This window comes from Acomys minous (assembly GCF_964271855.1).
Source record: "Acomys minous genome assembly, chromosome: 10".
Lineage (NCBI taxonomy): Eukaryota > Metazoa > Chordata > Mammalia > Rodentia > Muridae > Acomys > Acomys minous.
In genome coordinates, this window is record NC_140491.1 from 42,306,803 (window position 1) to 42,324,400 (window position 17,598).

At 46.1% G+C, this 17,598-nt stretch overlaps 1 protein-coding gene and 1 long non-coding RNA gene across 4 annotated transcripts in view; one reads left to right on the forward strand and one right to left on the reverse strand.

The window, feature by feature from the left end:
• The window catches only part of GRB10 (growth factor receptor bound protein 10), a 117,771-nt gene that overhangs the window by 78,315 nt on the left and 21,858 nt on the right, over window positions 1-17,598 (forward strand). For both annotated transcript variants that reach the window (XM_084798323.1, XM_084798324.1), the window contains exon 6: window positions 17,132-17,288. In XM_084798323.1, coding sequence (XP_084654449.1) covers window positions 17,132-17,288 — 157 coding nt within the window. The remainder of the gene's footprint in view (window positions 1-17,131; window positions 17,289-17,598) is intronic.
• On the reverse strand, window positions 3,708-8,984 carry LOC311606922. Of its 2 annotated transcripts, XR_014782464.1 has the most exons (5): window positions 7,931-8,982; window positions 6,837-7,020; window positions 6,305-6,724; window positions 5,923-6,035; window positions 3,708-5,394 (listed from the first exon to the last, which is right to left on the reverse strand). It is a non-coding gene; the product is annotated as an uncharacterized lncRNA (long non-coding RNA). The 2 variants fall into 2 exon arrangements; XR_014782465.1 differs by having other exon boundaries at window positions 3,713-5,394; window positions 5,923-6,724; window positions 7,931-8,984.

The window sequence follows — 17,598 nt, forward strand, 5'->3', positions numbered from 1 at the left end:
ACATGTAGTCAAAGGGTAACTTTCAGGAGTCAGTTCTCTCCACAATGTGGTTCCTGAAGGGCTGAACTTAGGTCCTCAACCTTGATATCCAAGTTGTCTTTAGCCTCTCAGCAGCCTGAAGAATGCATCACTGTGTTTGAAAGATTCTCAAATGCTGCTTTTGCTTTTTAAAAAAAAAAAAATTAATAATTTGATGCTTAGGGGTGGGTTTTAGCTCTTTTAAGGAAATCATGCAACCAGGTCATCCTGGTCAACCAGCCTTTCTGCTATGGCACTGCTGGGCCTTCCTGTATGCCTCTTCCTCAGTGTGAATACAGTCAGAGTGTCCATCTTAAAGTCTTACCTCTGACTGTGGCCTGCTCAAGGGCAAAGAACGGCCACTTAACCTAGGAGATAGTAACTCCCCTTGTAAACCTTAGGTTTCTCCTTTGAAGTGGATCTATGAAGTAGAAATCCAGTCATTGCCCAGTGACAGCAACTCAGCTTTATCAGAGACATTGGCAGCGGGAATCTGACATCTTAAACTCCCTGAGAGTGAGCTGGGAGCAGGATGGCCCAGGCTCAAGAGCGCACCACACCCTACTGCAGTATGGCGGGGTGAATATAACAAAGACAGTGATTTACACAGAAGTCACTGCTGTGCCCTCTTACTGCTCAGGTTCGCCCTGTGAATTTGGTACAGATGTCACTGCCTCTTACAGTGGGGGAAACTGAGGCCAGTGTCCACATGCAGTTGTGTCTGACCTAGTTCTTAGGCCCAAACTGCTTCTTTCAAACAATGTAGTTTAGAAGTTTCTGCATTTTTCCCAATAGCCACACCCCTCTTCCCACTTGCCCACCTCTGCCGTTCTCTGACACGGGGAGCTAGCAAGCCCCACTCTTTGCAGTGGCGTACAGTACCAGGCTCTTGAGCACTAAGCTTTTTTTCTAATATTTGCTGGCTTTGGAACACTGCTCCCACTGAGTGCCTCGCCCGCATTACAGCACTGTCAGACTTAGAAGGTGAGGTCAGTGTTCCTTGTCTGGGAGCCAACACTGTCCTGGCTTCTGCACACAGTCACATGCTGAAGTGCATCTGGGCTGTCTACCTCCCTGGTGACCTTCTGCCTTGAGTGAGGATCCTGATGAGCGTGTATGGTTTGTCCCCGAGGTTGTTTACAAGTTTCCTGTCCTGAAGTAGACCACAAAAGTACTGTCTGGCCCTCGCCTCGGCTGGCAAGAAGATGAGCCTCCTCCCCACCGATTGTCCAAGTTTGTAAGAATAAGGAAACCCGGGAGTTTTGCCTGCTTTTGTTTTTCTTGGGATCAGGGTTGGCTCTTCATGAGAACAGTGCACTGGCGTGTTTGTCGTCAGATTCCTCAAGCCGACTGGGACCAGTGAGAGCAGGGAGGGTGTTTCTCACTTGTGGAAGGCCGTTGTTCTCTGTGGCTGTTTTTAGTTTTGTTTTATATTTATTCTTTGATAGCCTCATGCGTGTAAATTGTATATTTTGATCATTATCCCTCATATTCCCTCTCTTTCTGAGTCTCTTCAGCCCCAGAAGCCCCACCCTAATATTTTGTGTTTTCGTGGTGGTTGTTAATTTTTTTAATTACATTTACTTATTTAGTGGGGGGAGGGCACACAAGTACTACAGTGAGTGTGGGTGTCAAAGGGCAACTTGAAGGACTCAGTTCTCTTCTCTCATGGATCAAACTCAGTTCCTCAGACTGAGCCACAGGTGCCTTTTGCTACAGAGCCGTCTCACCAGCCTTTTTGTTTTTGTTCTGACCCACTGAATTTTGTTTGTTATGGGTCAAGGGTATTTACCAAGCATGTACAACTTATTATTGGCTATGCCACTGAAGAAAGTGGCATGCTTTTCTCCTGTAGCCGTTAGCTGCCAACAGCCCCTAAACTAGAAGTAGAGCCTCAGATAGCTGGACCTTGGTTGTTTTGTTTTATTAACTAGATTTGCTCTTTAGAATGTTCATGCCTGTTTATAATACACGCTGACTCTTGTCCTCAACACTCTCTGACATTCCTCCTACCACCTCCTACCCCCTCCTCTTCTCTACAAATCTTTGTCACATTTCTATGAAGATCTAAGTGGACACCCCACCCCCCACCCATGGGATAACCCCTTGAGTGAGCCACAGGGACTGCATGCTAAACACCAAAGGCCTTGAGCACTACAGAGTGCAGTAGGGGCGCGTGCAGCTCTGCCTACCTTAAGTTTCTGTAGCCTTGTCCGGGGACTGCTGCCCAGGGTTGATTGACCTGCAGCACTAGCCTGGCTCCTTCATAGATATGCAAGATGGCTGCAGATGCTAGAGGCTCAAAAACTCAAGGAAGTGCAGGAGAGGAATGCTGCAGGGAACAGAAAAGAGCCCCCAGCCCCCTATGGCCAGTAGCAGTTTGAATGCCATCTACCTCCAGCCTGTCTGGTTATGCTATCATCCCAAGCCCTTCCCTTCCACTAGCTCCTTAACAGACTCTATAGCTAGAAACTGGCTACTGTGTGAGATCAGAATGTCAGTACAAAGAGCCAGAAACTACCCAAGGCAAAGGCACAAAGGAGCATGGTGGTATGCAGAGAGAACCTTTCCTTCCACTTAGAAGGATGGGGAAGTCTTCCATAGCTATTCTGCATCCTTTCAGGGGACCCCAGAGGGCACATCAGCCACCAGGCTGTGGCTAGCTATAGCCGAGTTCTCAACAGATGCTATGTTTTAGGGGGCCTTCAGTCATCCCCCCCCACCACCACCACTCAGGTCACCTTCATGGCTGGCAGATATAGCTGAATTTCTCATAAGCGCCTCTAATCTTTTGACTTGGGGACACTGAAAATGACCAAGAGGGAAAGCTTCTAGTTGGAGATTAACATGTTGAGACCCAAACCTGCCAATGACACCATGTTCCTTCACCAGTGAGGGCTTGACAGCATCCATGCTCCCAGGCTCTGCTCCTCATCCTACAGTGGAGCTGTGAAAATAGCGCAGAGTGGGGTGAACCCAGCTCATTATAATCACTGTCCTGAGCACAGCTTGTCTATGGTGCTGTGTACTCAGCAGCCTGGTGGCACAGCCTTATTGGGAAGGGTGTGAGAGTCCCCCATGTCACTTAGGACTGTCATCGTTGTAGATGAAAATGGTAGTAACATGACTGTTTGTACTTATGGAGTCCCAAGCTGTCTCAGCCACTGTCAGGATATATTTAGCTGCAGAAAACCAAACCTGGCTGGCTTCCTTCATGAGGACACTTAACTTTCATGACATAGGATATCTGGGGCAAAAAGCTGAAGCTGCCCTGGCCTTGTTCTGTGTTGTGGAACTGGCACACTGTCGGCAGCTGGAGCTGGTATGAACAAAGTTGGTCCTGTCATTTACCAACAACCATTCCACCCCAGTTAATGAACCGGGTGCTTGAATGCATGCCGAGATGAAAGAGGGAAACTGAGGTACTCTCTGGGGTGCACTAAACACAGAGCATAGTGAATAGAGTCGTGACTGAATTGTACTGTTCAAGTACACAGCTTTTGAGAAAGACAGGGGATCAAGGGAACTTGGTAGAAGAGGTCTGTTTTGTGCTAGGTAGTCCTGTAGACAGGACCTTTTCTGAATTCCTAACAAGCTCAGCAAGGGCAGACTTCTCTTTTTTTCAGCCAATAGTTTCCTGTGGCCACATAATGACTCGTTAGAGCGTGTTTTTCCATTTGCTGTTTAAACACAATTAGTCTCATATTTTGTGCCCCATCATTAATGGGGCATAAATATTGTCCCAACTCCAATCGGCTTTTTTCTCTTTGCTCAATTTTAAAAATTAACTTCTGGAACTGAATTGACGGTCTTACGTAGGATTCTGCTTCCAAATTTACTGGTGACTTAACGGGGTCCTCCGAGGCTTTAACTGCCATTTGGTGGAGTCACTGCTACATAAGAACCCTGTCGAGTGGGAAAATCTAACCCTGGCCACCATGAGAAGTGTAGGCTGTCATCTCCCTGAGGGCCTCGGCCACACATCCACTACTCCTCCTGCTCTTAGTGCCTCCACAGGTCACCACACAAAAGGAGTCATCTTTTCTGGTGCCTTCTGAGACCAGAAGTATCAAAGCCTTCGCTGAAGTTTAATTTGATTTCTGGGACCCCCAGCCTGAGGCAAATTGTAGCTGCCTAGAGAAGTCCCTGAGCTAGGATGTCCCTGCTTGGTCTGACAGGCATATGACAGCCTGGCATAAGACGTAGATCAGCTCATCCTGTGTTAAAAAGATAAATCCTCCTGCTTGGCACACCCACTCCTTTTTCCTCTGACCTACTGCTCACTCCCCTCTGCCCAGGGAGGCCCTGCCTTGGTGGCCTGTCTCCTGTGTACTAAGAGGCAGGCCCAGTGTGTGGAGGGTGAGCCTGAGCTTGTGCTTTAGGACAGGACTGGTGGCCTCTTCGGAGCATCCGAGGAGGCTGATGTCACTGACCCTAGCCTCTCAAACAAGCTGTGGCATTAATTCAGCACATAGGAAAATGTAGGCACAGCACAGCTGCTTCCCATATTTAATACAGTACTTAATGCCACAGCTGCCCCTGTGGATGCTTACTTCATCCTCTTCTCCTCTTATGGGATAGAACAGACCACCAGAGACTTGCTCAAATGTCAGCTGAGGCCCAGCAAGGGCAAGGGCACTTTGCACCATCGGTAACTAAAATGTCAAAAGACTAGACTTCGTATAAGACGTTTGTTTAAGCACGGTGCCACAGCAAATTCCAAGTAGCAAAAACACCTCTGAACAAACTGAACATTCATTAGGAATATCTCATTGTGAATTTACCAAAAGTAACCAGGCAAACACCACCACCAGGTTGGGCTAGGGATATAGCTCTGTGGTACAGCATTTGTCTATCAAGTACAAGGCTCTGATGTGCCTAGTACATGAACTCCATTGTTAGGGAAATTTCTTGTTTTCTCCCTCATTCTTGGGAATTCATGTTTCCTACTTGGTTGTAGAGGACATGAAAAATTTAGCAAGGAAAACTCAAGTTAACCCAGAGCTTTCTGAAGATTTTATTTAAAAAACAAAACAAAAAAAAAAAAAGAAAAGAAAAGAAAACTCCTCTTTACATGTTTTAAATATTTATTAGATATTCCATATTTTTAAAAGACTCACGTAAAAACAGTCCCCACTGAGCCTGCTTTGGATATGGCACTAAATTGCCCAAGATAAAAGTGAGGGCTGCCCCCAACTGTCACACTTGATTGGTGATGTTGCTAAGTGCTCAGAGCCCGAGCATTACAGCCCTGGAGCCAGAGCATAATCCCTGCTGCTTGGACGACGTGACGGTACCTTCATGTCTCTGTTCGCCTCTGAACAAATGATGCAATCGCAGCAGGGAGTCGTGACCTGGAGCCGACCATGTGCTTGGCTAAAAATGAGACAGGAAATCATCCCAGGAATCTCATGTGAAATCCCAGCCTGGTGTTTCTCTGCACTATAAATATCTTATATAAATTCTATAAATTTGAGAAGCCTAGCTGATTACTGCAGCCTCAGATCTCTCTTATCTTGAAAGAGTACTGCAAACATGAACCATTCAATTTTATCTTCTTGTGGAAGGAACCACCAGACGTTAGCCACAGGAATGAGTCTGTGCCTTCCCTGCATAGGGACCAATGCGATAAGGTGTTTCTGTAGAATCCAGCAAGGGGGAAGGGGTTGTGTGTGGGATTAGGAGTTTTTTGTTGTTTTTTGTTTTGTTTTGTTTTGTTGTTTTGTTTAGTTTTGTTTTTATTTTTCTGAACATTGGAGATTCAAAAAAAAAAAAAAAGCCTCTCAATCTGCTAGGAACCAGAAACCATTTTCCTGGGAAAATTGATTTGTGAATTCTTACTTGATGTTTCAACTTTAAATTTCATTAGAAAATGGGACCGTCGCCAGCTAGTGAACTTTTTACCTGATTAGCTTCTGTCCTAGTTAGCTTCAGCTGTCAACTTGACACAGCCCAGAGTCATCTGAAGGGAGGCTCAATTCAGAGATTGCCCAGATCAGATTGGCCTGTGGCCATGTCTGTAAGAGATTGTCCTGACTGATGATTGATGCAGAAGGGCCCTGCCCTGGGCTGGGCAGCTCTATCCCGAGGCACACAGGTCCTAGCTGTATAAGGAAAGCTGCTGAGTGAGCTAGCTGCCTTCCTCCGTAGCCCTACACTGAGCTCTTGCCGTAATTTCCCATAGTGCTCGGCTAGGACCTGAAAGCTATAAGTCAAAGGGCCCTTTACCCACCAAGTTGCTTTTGGTTAGTGTGTTATCTCAGCCTCAGAAAGCAAGCTAGCATACCTTCTAAGATGGCTTGGCTCGTCGTCTTGCCTTTTGTCTTGGCTGAGGGTATCCTATACCATGAGGAAGCGTTCACCGCCATCACGGAGCATTAAATTTTAGTCTCCTCACTCTTGTGGGAGACATGGAACTAAGTATAAAACTTCAGTGCTGAGCTAAGAACCGCCCCTCTTCGCGTCTGTGCCTGTGCCGTGAGGCTTCCTTGTGCCCAGCATGGCACCTGCCTCCTCCTTGCCCCATGTCTTTGTAGTCCCCCAGACGTTCACCTCACTCCCTTAACCAGCCTGAGCGGAGTCATAACAAATGTACAAATGATAAAGATTCCCTGGAGGGAAGCAAGCAAGGGTGTTTTGAGTGCCTTCGGCAGAGGGACTGTGGTAAACATCCTCCCCTGGCCATGGGTGCCAAGACTTCACATTTCTAGGAAAGAGAACACAGATGTTGAACTCGTCTGGAAAGGTTAATAATTACATGTCTTCGGGTTCTCTAGAGAACAACATGCAAATGACTAGTTGTTTATCTTTCACCTTACCTCAAAGTAGTTTCCTTCTTGTAATTTCATCCGCAGACTGTCTGTGCTGAAGCAAAGCAGCAGTCCTTAACGATTTTTATAGTGTCCTGGCATCTTGGATTCATTTATGTGAGCAGGTTATTCCTCAGTCTTTGTTCCCTGCAAGTGTTTCTGTTCACACCGTCCCCGGTGTCTCCACCGAGCCCTGGAAAGGAACCAGATCGGTGGCAGGGATATCGTAAATACCTGAAGAAAAAGGAAGCGACAGTGTTTCCTTTTTCATTTAGCTTTGCAATATAAATACGACCATGATTTCAGTTCTGATCGCCGAGCCGTGCCACAGCACATATTTTAACAAGAATAAATGTGCTAGCTTGCTATTGCTATAGAAAAATATACCCGAGGCACCAAACTGTAAACAGGAAAAAAAAGGCTATTTTGAAGAATGAAGGTGGCACGTTACAAGAATGGAAGAGACAGCTTGAAGAGCAGGGAAAAATAATACCATGCGTGAGGGAAGCTGAGGGCGGCAGAGTGCGTGGTCCCAGGAGACCTCCCCAGGAGTAGGGCACAGAACATCATCCGGGCCTTCCAGACCTAGTGACCCAAGGGGAGTCTCAGCATTTCTTCAGTGATACTCCCGCCCCGAACCAGGTCTTGTGCATGTTCTGCTGAACAGCCGGAGCCCCTTGGGGGCTTTCTGGGTTGTAGAAAACTCTCAGGAAACAGGAGTAAAAGTCCTGGCAGGGCATGCAGCTCAGTCCAAGTGAGGTCTGTAAGTTAGATAGTAATGTGGGCTACTGTTAATTTCTTGGTTTTGATCATTGAACTCTAGTTATGTAAGAATGTTCTTAGTTTTTAGAAAAGAATCACACGGTCTGTCTAGCAGACCCAAGTAGACAGAAAAGAGAACGGAAATATGAGCAAGTAAATGGGGCCAGATGTCACTATTTGGGGAACCCTGATGAAGAACATACAGAAAATCCGAACTACTTAAAAACTCTGCGCAAGTGTGAAATTATTACAAAATAAGATGCTAAACAAAAACCAAACCAAAACAACAACAGCAACAAAACCCCTCTGTTTAAAACCAAAAACATGCCCTATGTACTCACAAGGTGACAGAGGGACAGACACCATCAGAGTCCTCCGCGTCTACAGGAACATCTTAGACTTTTTGTTCCACGAGAGAACTGGAGAGTTTCTATACTCCTTTCTTCCAGGACTCAGACCAAGTTGTTCTCCTTGCCTGGGGCATGATGAAAAGCCCCAGTTCATCAGTATGTCCCCCACCCAGGACCCAGTGACTCTCTGAAAACAAAGACAGGCACCTTTTGCAGCCAGCGTAGCTTCACATTTTAGGGAGGCTGCTCACGTGCTCCCTGCTTCTTCCTTCCCCTGCCCTTTTCCTGAACTCATCTCCTTCACCTTCCCACAGCTGACACTCCTGGCTTTTGCCTCTGTGTTGATTGTCTCCTCCTCTGAAATGAAGCTGCAAAGACATTTACTGGAGGGGTCAAGCCCCTCGGACCTTTGTGCCTGCATTAAATAGGTCCTTGGGGACCATGAACTGAGGGAGTGAGTTTCAGAGTGAGCCTCTCACCCCATCCCGCGCAAATGAGCCCAAAATAACTTGCAGAGTTTCTCCCTCTCCAACTCAAACCTTAAATTTTTTATAAAATTACGAATTACATTTTAGGTTTGTTTTATGGTAGTCTGATAACTACAATAAAAAAAAATGCCCTTTTCTTGAAAAAGATATTATAAATCCTGCTTGTAGTATATATATTGCTAATTTCTTTGATGAGGTTCCTAAGTTATAAAAGTATTGTGCCACAACTTCAGGCAAAGTTTCATCCTAGCAGTTGTAAATTGTTAGATGATTTCTTAATTCACTTTGTTTTGCTGAGACTATTAATAAAGGCAGCCGCACTAGAGTTGTACTGTCCATTACAAAGAGCTTTGTTCCACTCATAGACAGTCACACCATGCTCCACCCTGTCACCTCTCTAGAGATGTCTGTGCTGCTGATACTGGCCAGGCCCTGTGAAGAAACCAAACAGCCGAGTGCGATAAGGCTTTTTACGTGACACTTCAGGGTGATCTCTGGGTCTTTTAAGAGCCACCTACTCACAGGAGAAAGGACCTCAGATAAAAGGAATCCACTAAAGTCTAGCTCTTTTCAAATAGATAGCTTCCATCTACCTTCAGCCAAACGGCCAAAGACCAGGCGGGGGGGGGGGGGGGGGGGACAAATAAACAAAGAAAAAGAAAGAAAGGATAGCAATAATACAAAATTACAAAAATAATAAATGTTCACAGTAAAAGTGAAGCATGAAACCAACACTACAAGAAGGTATCTGTGGCTGGGCATGTGTTCAGTCAGCAGCATGCTAGCCTAGCGTGCATGAAGCCCTGGATTTGACCCCTGGGGCTACATAAAACTCACATGCATGGTATATGCTTGTGTTTTCAGCACTCAGGAGGTAGAAGCAGGAGAATCAAACTTTATGGTCAGTCTTGGCTGCATAGTGAGTTAAAGGCAAGCCTGGGCTACATGGGACCTCATCTTGAGGTTGTAATGGTTAGTGTTACTTGTTAGTTTGAGAAAATCTAGAATCATCTGAGAGGTGAGGATTAACTTATCTTGTGTTAATTAAGGGGAGGGGGGCAGAGACCCATCCCCAGGCAAGGAATCCTATCCTGTATAACGTAGAGGATGTAAGCTAAGCATAGGGTGCATTCGTCTTTGCTCTGTGTTTCTGATTATGGCTATAGTGTGACCAACAACTCCCTCAAGCTCCAGCCACTGGATTGTAATTGGAAACTGTGAGCTAAGAAAAGCCCTTTCTCCCTTAGGTGGCTTTTGTAGGTGTTTTGCCACTATTGTTAAAAGTGAGATTATTCTTTCCATAAATTCCTAACTGTAGTCTCATTTCCAGAGGTGGGTAGTGAGGACAGTATCTGCGTACCATTTTCATAGAATTGGTGTTCATTCTCATGTGTTCTGTCACACAGAGGCATCAAGATTCATTTTTGACTGAGTGCCCTGCTGATTAACATTTTCAGTGTTTATAATTCCTTCCTTATTACTGTAATAAACAAAGCTACAGTGACTGTTCTTGTACATATGTCTTTGGTCACTTAATAGATGGGGTGGGTACATTCCTAACAGTGTCATTGCTAAGCTAAGCGATTTATGGTTTATAGTATATATACATATATGGTATATGTATATATATAGTCATTTTATAAATAGTGTCAAATACAGTCTGTCCCTTGGAATGAGATGCGAAGGCATGTGGTTTGGTGGAACTGGCCCCTGGCCCGGCTCTGTTACTTGTTGCAGTCTGGTTTTAGATTCCTACCACTGGCCTCACATCACTGGGACTCTGGGGCGACAGGGGCCCAGGATGTGAAAGCAGAGGGGCAGACAATCCATCTTGTTGATTAGTTGTTTCTGAAGTTTCGAGAAGCTCCAGAAGCCATTTACTGAGCCTGTCTGGAGCAGAGAAACAAACTTAAGAGGTTTGAAGCAGTGTCACTCATTTGTCCTGGAAAGCTCTTTGACTCCGAGAGCACCAACTAGTTGGAAGAAAGGGCTAAAACGTATACCATTACTCTTAGGTCCTTCTCCCTTTTCAGGCAGGGCCGTCTAAGGTTCTGCTCAACAGAACCTTGTTCCCTTGGTTTAAAGGAGTTAGCACGCACACGCACACACACAGTTCTTGGTTTGAATTTCTTGTGTGCTTGTCCAACTGACTTTTCTGCCCAGCAGGCCAGAAGTTGTTAGTGGTGTCCTCAGTGGCAAGATTTGCTTGGGTTGCCTGATTTCTAGTATCAGAAACACAGCCCTCTTGGAGGGGAGGTGTGTGTGATGTCGATGAATGCACTCTGGGTTGTCTCTAGGTATGCGAGGGAAGGTCATTGAGTCTGTCACTCTTTGTGAGATACTGCTTGTGTGACACCCTGTGTCCTATATTGCTGCTAGGACATCCAAACAGAGGCGTTGGCACATGCAGCAGGTAGCAAAGCCTAGGACCACGTATGTTGAGGACATGAGGGCTCAATGTCCATGCTGTCCCACAATTTCTATCTAGTGTTGTAGGAGTGAGAAGTGGGCACCAGGAGAAAATATCTACCCAGGAAACTGGGGGGGCGGGAGATCTGGAGATGACAGATGGCTGTGTTCACAATTTTACTTGCTCCTCAACAACTTGAGCATTTTTCCCAAAAAGTCTGGCCAACAAAGTTCGTGGGAAATGTTTAAGTCTTGTAGAGAGATATTTTAGCAAGGCACAACGTCTAGCAATTCATCTTAAAAAAATAAACATATGCACTAAGATATATATTTGAAGATAGTCCTAGTAATTCTATAATAAGAACGAAAAGGGGGGCAGCGGGCAGCGTGGGAGAATTCTTCATCTTTGATGCCTTGTGAGCTGTAAAGCAGCAGAGAAAGCACTGATGACATGGCGCGGTGTTCGTGATGTGATGTGAAGCTACGCGGCCCAGCCTTAAAGTGTGTGTGCAGTATGATCACAATTCTGTCAGGGCTTCTATTTATAAATATCTATGCAGAAGAATGTTGTCACAGTGGAGTCTGTGAACCGTCAATGATTAGCAGATTCCATTTCCCCTTTTGTTCCTTACCATAGTTTTCCAGTTTGATACAGGAATCACGTCATTTCTACATAAAGCTAGCAAACATGTGTGCCTTTGCACAATGTGTGTGTGTGTTGGCATTGTATAAATATGCTCATGTATACATGTGATTGTGGATTGTGGAATCATGATGCTTGAATTCAAGGAACCCTTGTTTTACTTAATAAAAATTCTAAAGCCCAATGATAGTGACACCGGCCACTGGGAAATGACAAAAGAGAAGCTGCAAAATACTTTCTTTAACCGAAAAGGTAAGAGTAAATAAGTCAAACGTTTTTAGAGCAGTGCCTTACTTGAATAACTTTTATCACAGTACATCCGCAGAATATTTTGTTTTATTAAGGGCCCTTTACTGTTCGTTATTATGAGCTGCTACTTTCGTGACGGGTCTGCAAAGTAAACTTTCTTACAGGCACACAATTAGAGAAAAGCTCGTTGTAGCTTATAGTGCTGCCCTTTGTGCCACGCAGCTGTGGGGGCCACGGAGGGTAAGAAGGCCTCGTTTTGACTCCTCTTTAATTCACTGACAGATTTTTTTCCTAAGTGTCTTTCAGTTTTATTTGCTATGAAGTGGTGCTGATTTATTAAAAATAAGTTTTGTCAAACTAGCAGACTCTATGCATCTCAGATGAGTTAAATATATGTATGCAGATAAGTAAAACAAGATCTGCTCACTTACCCAGATAAGCCTGTCTGTGGAAGCAGGAGTGGTGCAGGGCATTCTTGCCCGGTGAGGCCCTTTCACTGTAGAGAGGAGCCTAATTTAGGACTGCAAAAGCCCTGTTCAGGTTTTGAGAACTATTTTTAGGGATACTCAGAACTGCCTCATTTGTAAGGTGCTTCCAAGCACTTAAAATATTCATAAATCTTAACTGAAAAGTGAAGTTGATAAGGTTCTACTTAGAGCAGAGCTCAAGTTCTTTTTTTTTTTTTTTTTTTTTTTTTTTTTACTGAAATTAACTTAGCCTGTCCTAGTCACCCTAGAACTCCTAGGCATCAAGCCCTCCTCCGTCCCTCTGTTTGGATATTAGGGACATCTCAGTGAAAAAGTCTTGTAGTCTTTGTAGCAGGAAGGATTCAAGAGGCTGAGAGACAGCTGATTGGTAAAGGGGAAAAAAGGCCAACTAGACCAGAAAGCCCTGGGTTCAAACCTCGCCCCAGGACTGATATTTTGTCACTGGGAAAACCCTGCTGCCTCCAGAAATGCTTCTTATGGGGCTGGTATGGCATCTGCCTTGAGCACATTGCTCTACTTGCTTCAGCTTGACCATTCTGCCTTTGTCCTTCTAGGCCCTGTAGTTGCAGAATAAAATGGAGTTACTGCTGAGACTCTCGGTGTAGGATTCCCTGAGTATCCCCTGCATGCCTTTCCCCAGAGCACACTGCCCTGGTCAGCCTCTCCAGAAGTGAAGCCTCTAGTGTGGCAAAAACTCCAGCCTAAACCCTGCAAGATCTTTTGATCTAAGGAGTTATTTAGGCAAATGACAAATGAAGACAGCTCAGGGTCCAAGAGCTTTTGCCTTCAGATGTCTACTACTGCCAGTTACTGTCTAGTGTCTGGGCCATCAGCCTGCATGCTTCAGGGACCAGACCATATACATAGGGACATCTTGCACTGCAGACAGCTAGTGATGGGGGCCAGGGAGGCACAGAGCTCCGAGTGTCCTGTTTTCTATTTTTATAAGGTGAGCCTCTGGCACAGTTTTACTGCCCAAGTCAGAAGATCTTTTGAATTCAGTAACGAGATTCCTTAGACCCCAGCCAGCAGCGGCGAGGTCTGACTATTACAGGAAGCTGTGGTGAGAGTCTGTGCCAAGACTGGGAGCAGGGAGGCCCAAAAGACCCCCATACTGTCCACCTGCTGGGGGCCAAGAAGACAAAAAGCCAGGCATCCCAGATTGGAGCTTAGGGTCCCCTGCACCCCCACCACCAGCAGATGTGCCTCAGCACTACTTGTTCTTAAACACCTTCCTTTAAGTCTGCAAAGAAAGGGCCTTTTGTTCTTTGCCCTATATGGTGAATGTATAGGAAATGACAACAGAAAGTCTGGGAACAATGGGCCGTTTTATTACCTCATCAGAGCCCTTACAGCAGAGTGTGTGTAGTGGGCCAGGGAGAAAGGATTCCCTCCCTGCCCCCCTCTAAAAGAGGGGTGCTGTTGATGTCATTGTGCCTGTTCTCCTTCACATCGCTGTTTTATTCTTAAAGCAGTTGACTATTTGGTTAGTTAGTGCGTGATGCTTTCGCATTGCATCTTAACCAGTTGAGGTTTGCTTTCTAAGAATTGGGAGAACTGGTGAATAGGCATTTAGAGGCTTCCAAATCTCTCTACTAAGTTGCCTCCAGGCTTTCCGCTGACCCAACCCACCCATCCTAGGTCTGTGGACAATTAGAGATTTTCAAAGAGGCACCCCATTAGCCAGTGTCATCCCAACACTGCGAGGCCAGTGTCACTCAGGGATTCCCCCCTCACAGATGGAAAAACTGAGGCTCAGAAAGGTCAGGTGAGTGATAAAGGGAGTTGTGGCTCCCTCTGGTTCTATAGTTGCTGCTTAGAACCAGCCCTAGCTACCATGCCAAAACAGGTCACCAGTGCCAAAGTTTCAGACGTGGAGCATCAGGCATTGTGTATGTATCCGACCCATTGGCAAGACAGATTTCAGGGTTCAGATGAGGAAAGTGAGTCGTAAGGAGTTCCCTGGCTGTGTCAGGATCAAACTATGGGTCTCCAGCTTCCCCACCTCCTTCCAGTATTGCACAGATTCGTATGTGCCCTGGTAGTTCTACCATCAAAAATAGCTGCCAGTATTTATGGCTCTTACTCTGCTGAAATGTGAGTTGCTGGGGGCCCAGAACCCCGATCTGCTTGAGAGAACCTTCTGTGTCCACCTTGGATAAGAAATGAGAGCATTCAGTGTGCCTAAGAGGCCTGGGCTGCTCCCAGAAGCTCTTGGCCCAGGTTTTTGCACAGACCTATGAAATATACAACCCTTACTTGATTCCTTAATGAGCCCCACCACAGCTAAAGGGGCAGATGACAGTGTGGCACAAAATGCTCCATCTAGAACCCTCCTTTAAAAGATTCCGTGGAAGGACGTTGGAGCTGCACACAGCATTAGCTTTGTGCCTTATATATTTGCTACAAAACGTCCCTTCTGTAGCTTCCAACATTTACCCAGATCAACACTGTTGGTATGTGTAATGGTTTTTCCAGAGCTCTGTCTTGGAGGTTGTTTGGCTTGCGGGCAGCAGGCCCTGTGGAGTGTGGGGAAATAGCCGAAGAATGGTGTGTCAGTTAGAGTCTACAACGGGAGGTGTGTGCTTTTCTGTCTGTTCTCTGTCACAGACTTTGGGGTTCAGGGAGAGGGAGGCCTTTTGCCCATCACGTACTGCCCTCTCCTGCCAACCTGGATTTTTGTGGGAATAGCAAAGCAGTGGAGATAACCCTGTGATAGAGTACGTGTTAGTTTGTACTGCCCAGACTATATATAGATCGGGGGAGGGGTGGCTGTGGAGCATCTGAGGGAAAAAGAAGAGTTTAAAGAAAAATGCAGTGGGCTGAAAACAGACATTGAAATGTGGAGCCATGGCTGATCTGGGCAGGAAGAGTGGCGAGTGGACTTGGGGAGACATGAAACACACACTTCACCGCCACATAACTTTCCTGGAGGAGACAGTGTTTGCTGTAACCACATAAATGTTTCGAAGCTTAGGAAAGGAAGAGTGTTAGGAGACGGATCTGGGGAGTGGAAAGCTTCACCGACTTAGGCCCTGCACAAATGCAGACCAGGATATCAAATGCATTTATACTTTCCAAAGTTCTGTTTCTTTTATGTTAAAGCATTTTAGAAGGAATGTTCTTGCCTAGAGACCACAGACATATTTTCTTGATTTGAATTAAGTGTTAGTTCCTAGACTGAGTCAGTCATGTGAGCTGTGTGTAGGCATCTGCTTTGCTGGTAGAAGCAAACTTTCACTGAGTGAGACATAAATTCCAGAAGAGGGAGGGGTATTTTTCTTTAAAAAGTGAAAGTGGGTTTTGAAAGCAAATCCTGAGATTTTTTTTCTAAGTCAGGGAGTGGCGAGGCGAGAGGCCCTTTGGGTTCTCCTAGCTTGTCTCGCATAGAAAAGGGCCCTTCTGATACCCTTGAAGCATTCCCCCGCCCCACCTGGAGTTCAAAGCCAGAAGAATATAACCTCTCCCTCCCTAGCCTCAGGCTACCTTGTCCTTCAGTAGTAGGGGCCTTCTCTACAAAATTATGTAGACAGAGCTCCTACCCCTAGGGGCCACAGTACCCTCCCCCAGTGCTGGCCTGACTCCCCTCCATAGAGTTAGCCCTCCAAGCACATGAGCTGGAGAAGGGGTCAGAGGACTGGGCCACTGGAAGAGGTTCATCAGGACCAGCTAACAGTCAGTCAGCTGAGGCTGATAGCAGACTGACGTTGCCCGTGATGGCAGCAATTAAGGACACAGATTAATAGATGCTGGTCTGAACCCAGAGAACACATGCACTCTCCAGCCTGAATGTCCTCCTAGGGTTTCACTGCCTGGGGATTTTTGTAGTCAGTCATGCTATGTGTCTTTGATGTTGTCACCATTGTCATCAGCCTCACCCCCAGGTCTTCCTGCAGAGGAGGAGGAGGAGGAGAGCCCATGGTTAGTTACACCAATCCCAGGAAAGGGGCAAGATTGGGCTGCTGGCCTGGTTTGAGCCCTGCCTCAGAGACAAGATGGCGGGCAGGCAGGCAGCAAAGGCAGCCTTGATCAGGGTAAAGCTGCCCAGGACTGCAGCCCTTGCAGGACTGTGGGGGCCCAGCCTCCTCCCAGGTAGGGAAACACCAGAAACAGTCTACCAGGCAGTAGGCAATCACGGTGTTCCTCTGACTGCTTTATCCATGCTCTTGAGGTAAGATACTTGGGGGAGTCTTGTTGTCACTGTTGTTGTTCCTGTGGGGTTTTGCTGTGGTTGTTTTTGTTTGTTTAAATACATCTCACTATCCCTTAAAGACTGTATCCCCATCAACTGGAGAAGGTGATATTTGTAATCTCGGAGATTTCTATTATGCCTCTTCCCTAGGGCCTATTTGGTTTTCACGGTCTTGAATAGGACATGGAAAATGTATTTTCCATGGAAACTTATTTTCAGTCTTGTAGGAGAAGGGCCATACAATTTCCTGAGTGTATCCGTCTGTGCCTTCTTTTCATCAGTCTAAATATTAGCATATCCCTCATTCGTTTATCTCAGCTGCCTCCCATGCCCCAGGATCGGTGGAGGGTGTAGAGGTGACAGGAGCTGCAGGACTCTGAGAACGGAGAGAAGAGAGTCATCACGACTTAGGGGAGAAGGAGGATCAACTCAGACATTTGCTGAGTTTGTCCGAGTGTAAACTGTCCAACCTGGGACCACCGGTAATATTTAGTGAGTTCTGCTCCTCTCTGAGCCAGGCTGGTGGCTTGGCTATGTGCTATCTGTGCCTATGTGGGTCCCTGGTTCCTCCAAGGAGAGGAAAGCCTACATCTGTGGAGCCAGAAAACCACTTGTCCATGTATGGAGACACTCGTGTTTTTACTTTTGTTTTATCTTGTCTGTCTTTCTTCCATGTAAATGCAGAGTTGTTTCATCTGTACTTGTCCTATTTGTATGTTGCAGGATGTCAAAGTCTTTAGTGAAGATGGGACAAGCAAAGTGGTGGAGATTCTAACCGACATGACAGCCAGGGACCTGTGCCAGTTGCTGGTTTACAAAAGTCACTGTGTGGATGACAACAGCTGGACTCTGGTGGAGCACCACCCACAACTGGGATTAGGTAGGGGACTGGTTTTCTGGCTTGGGAACAGCACCTGGGGATTTCAGTGTGTGATCAAATGGGTATGCACAGCCAAATGTAAACGTGTCACCATTTCCTGCCACATTGTTGCTCTCCACTCCTTCTGGTCCCTTTCTCCTAAATTTCTTTTCTTCCTTCCAAGTCCTCTCCCTCCGACACTCTGAGAATCTCTCTTTGGCATCTCAAAGCAGTAACTTCACAAAGGCTTAGCCCAGGCGATCTATGACTTGGTTCTTCTCCTAGATGCCTGGAACCCTTCAGTTGGAGCCCATCTCAGAGAGTAGAGTAG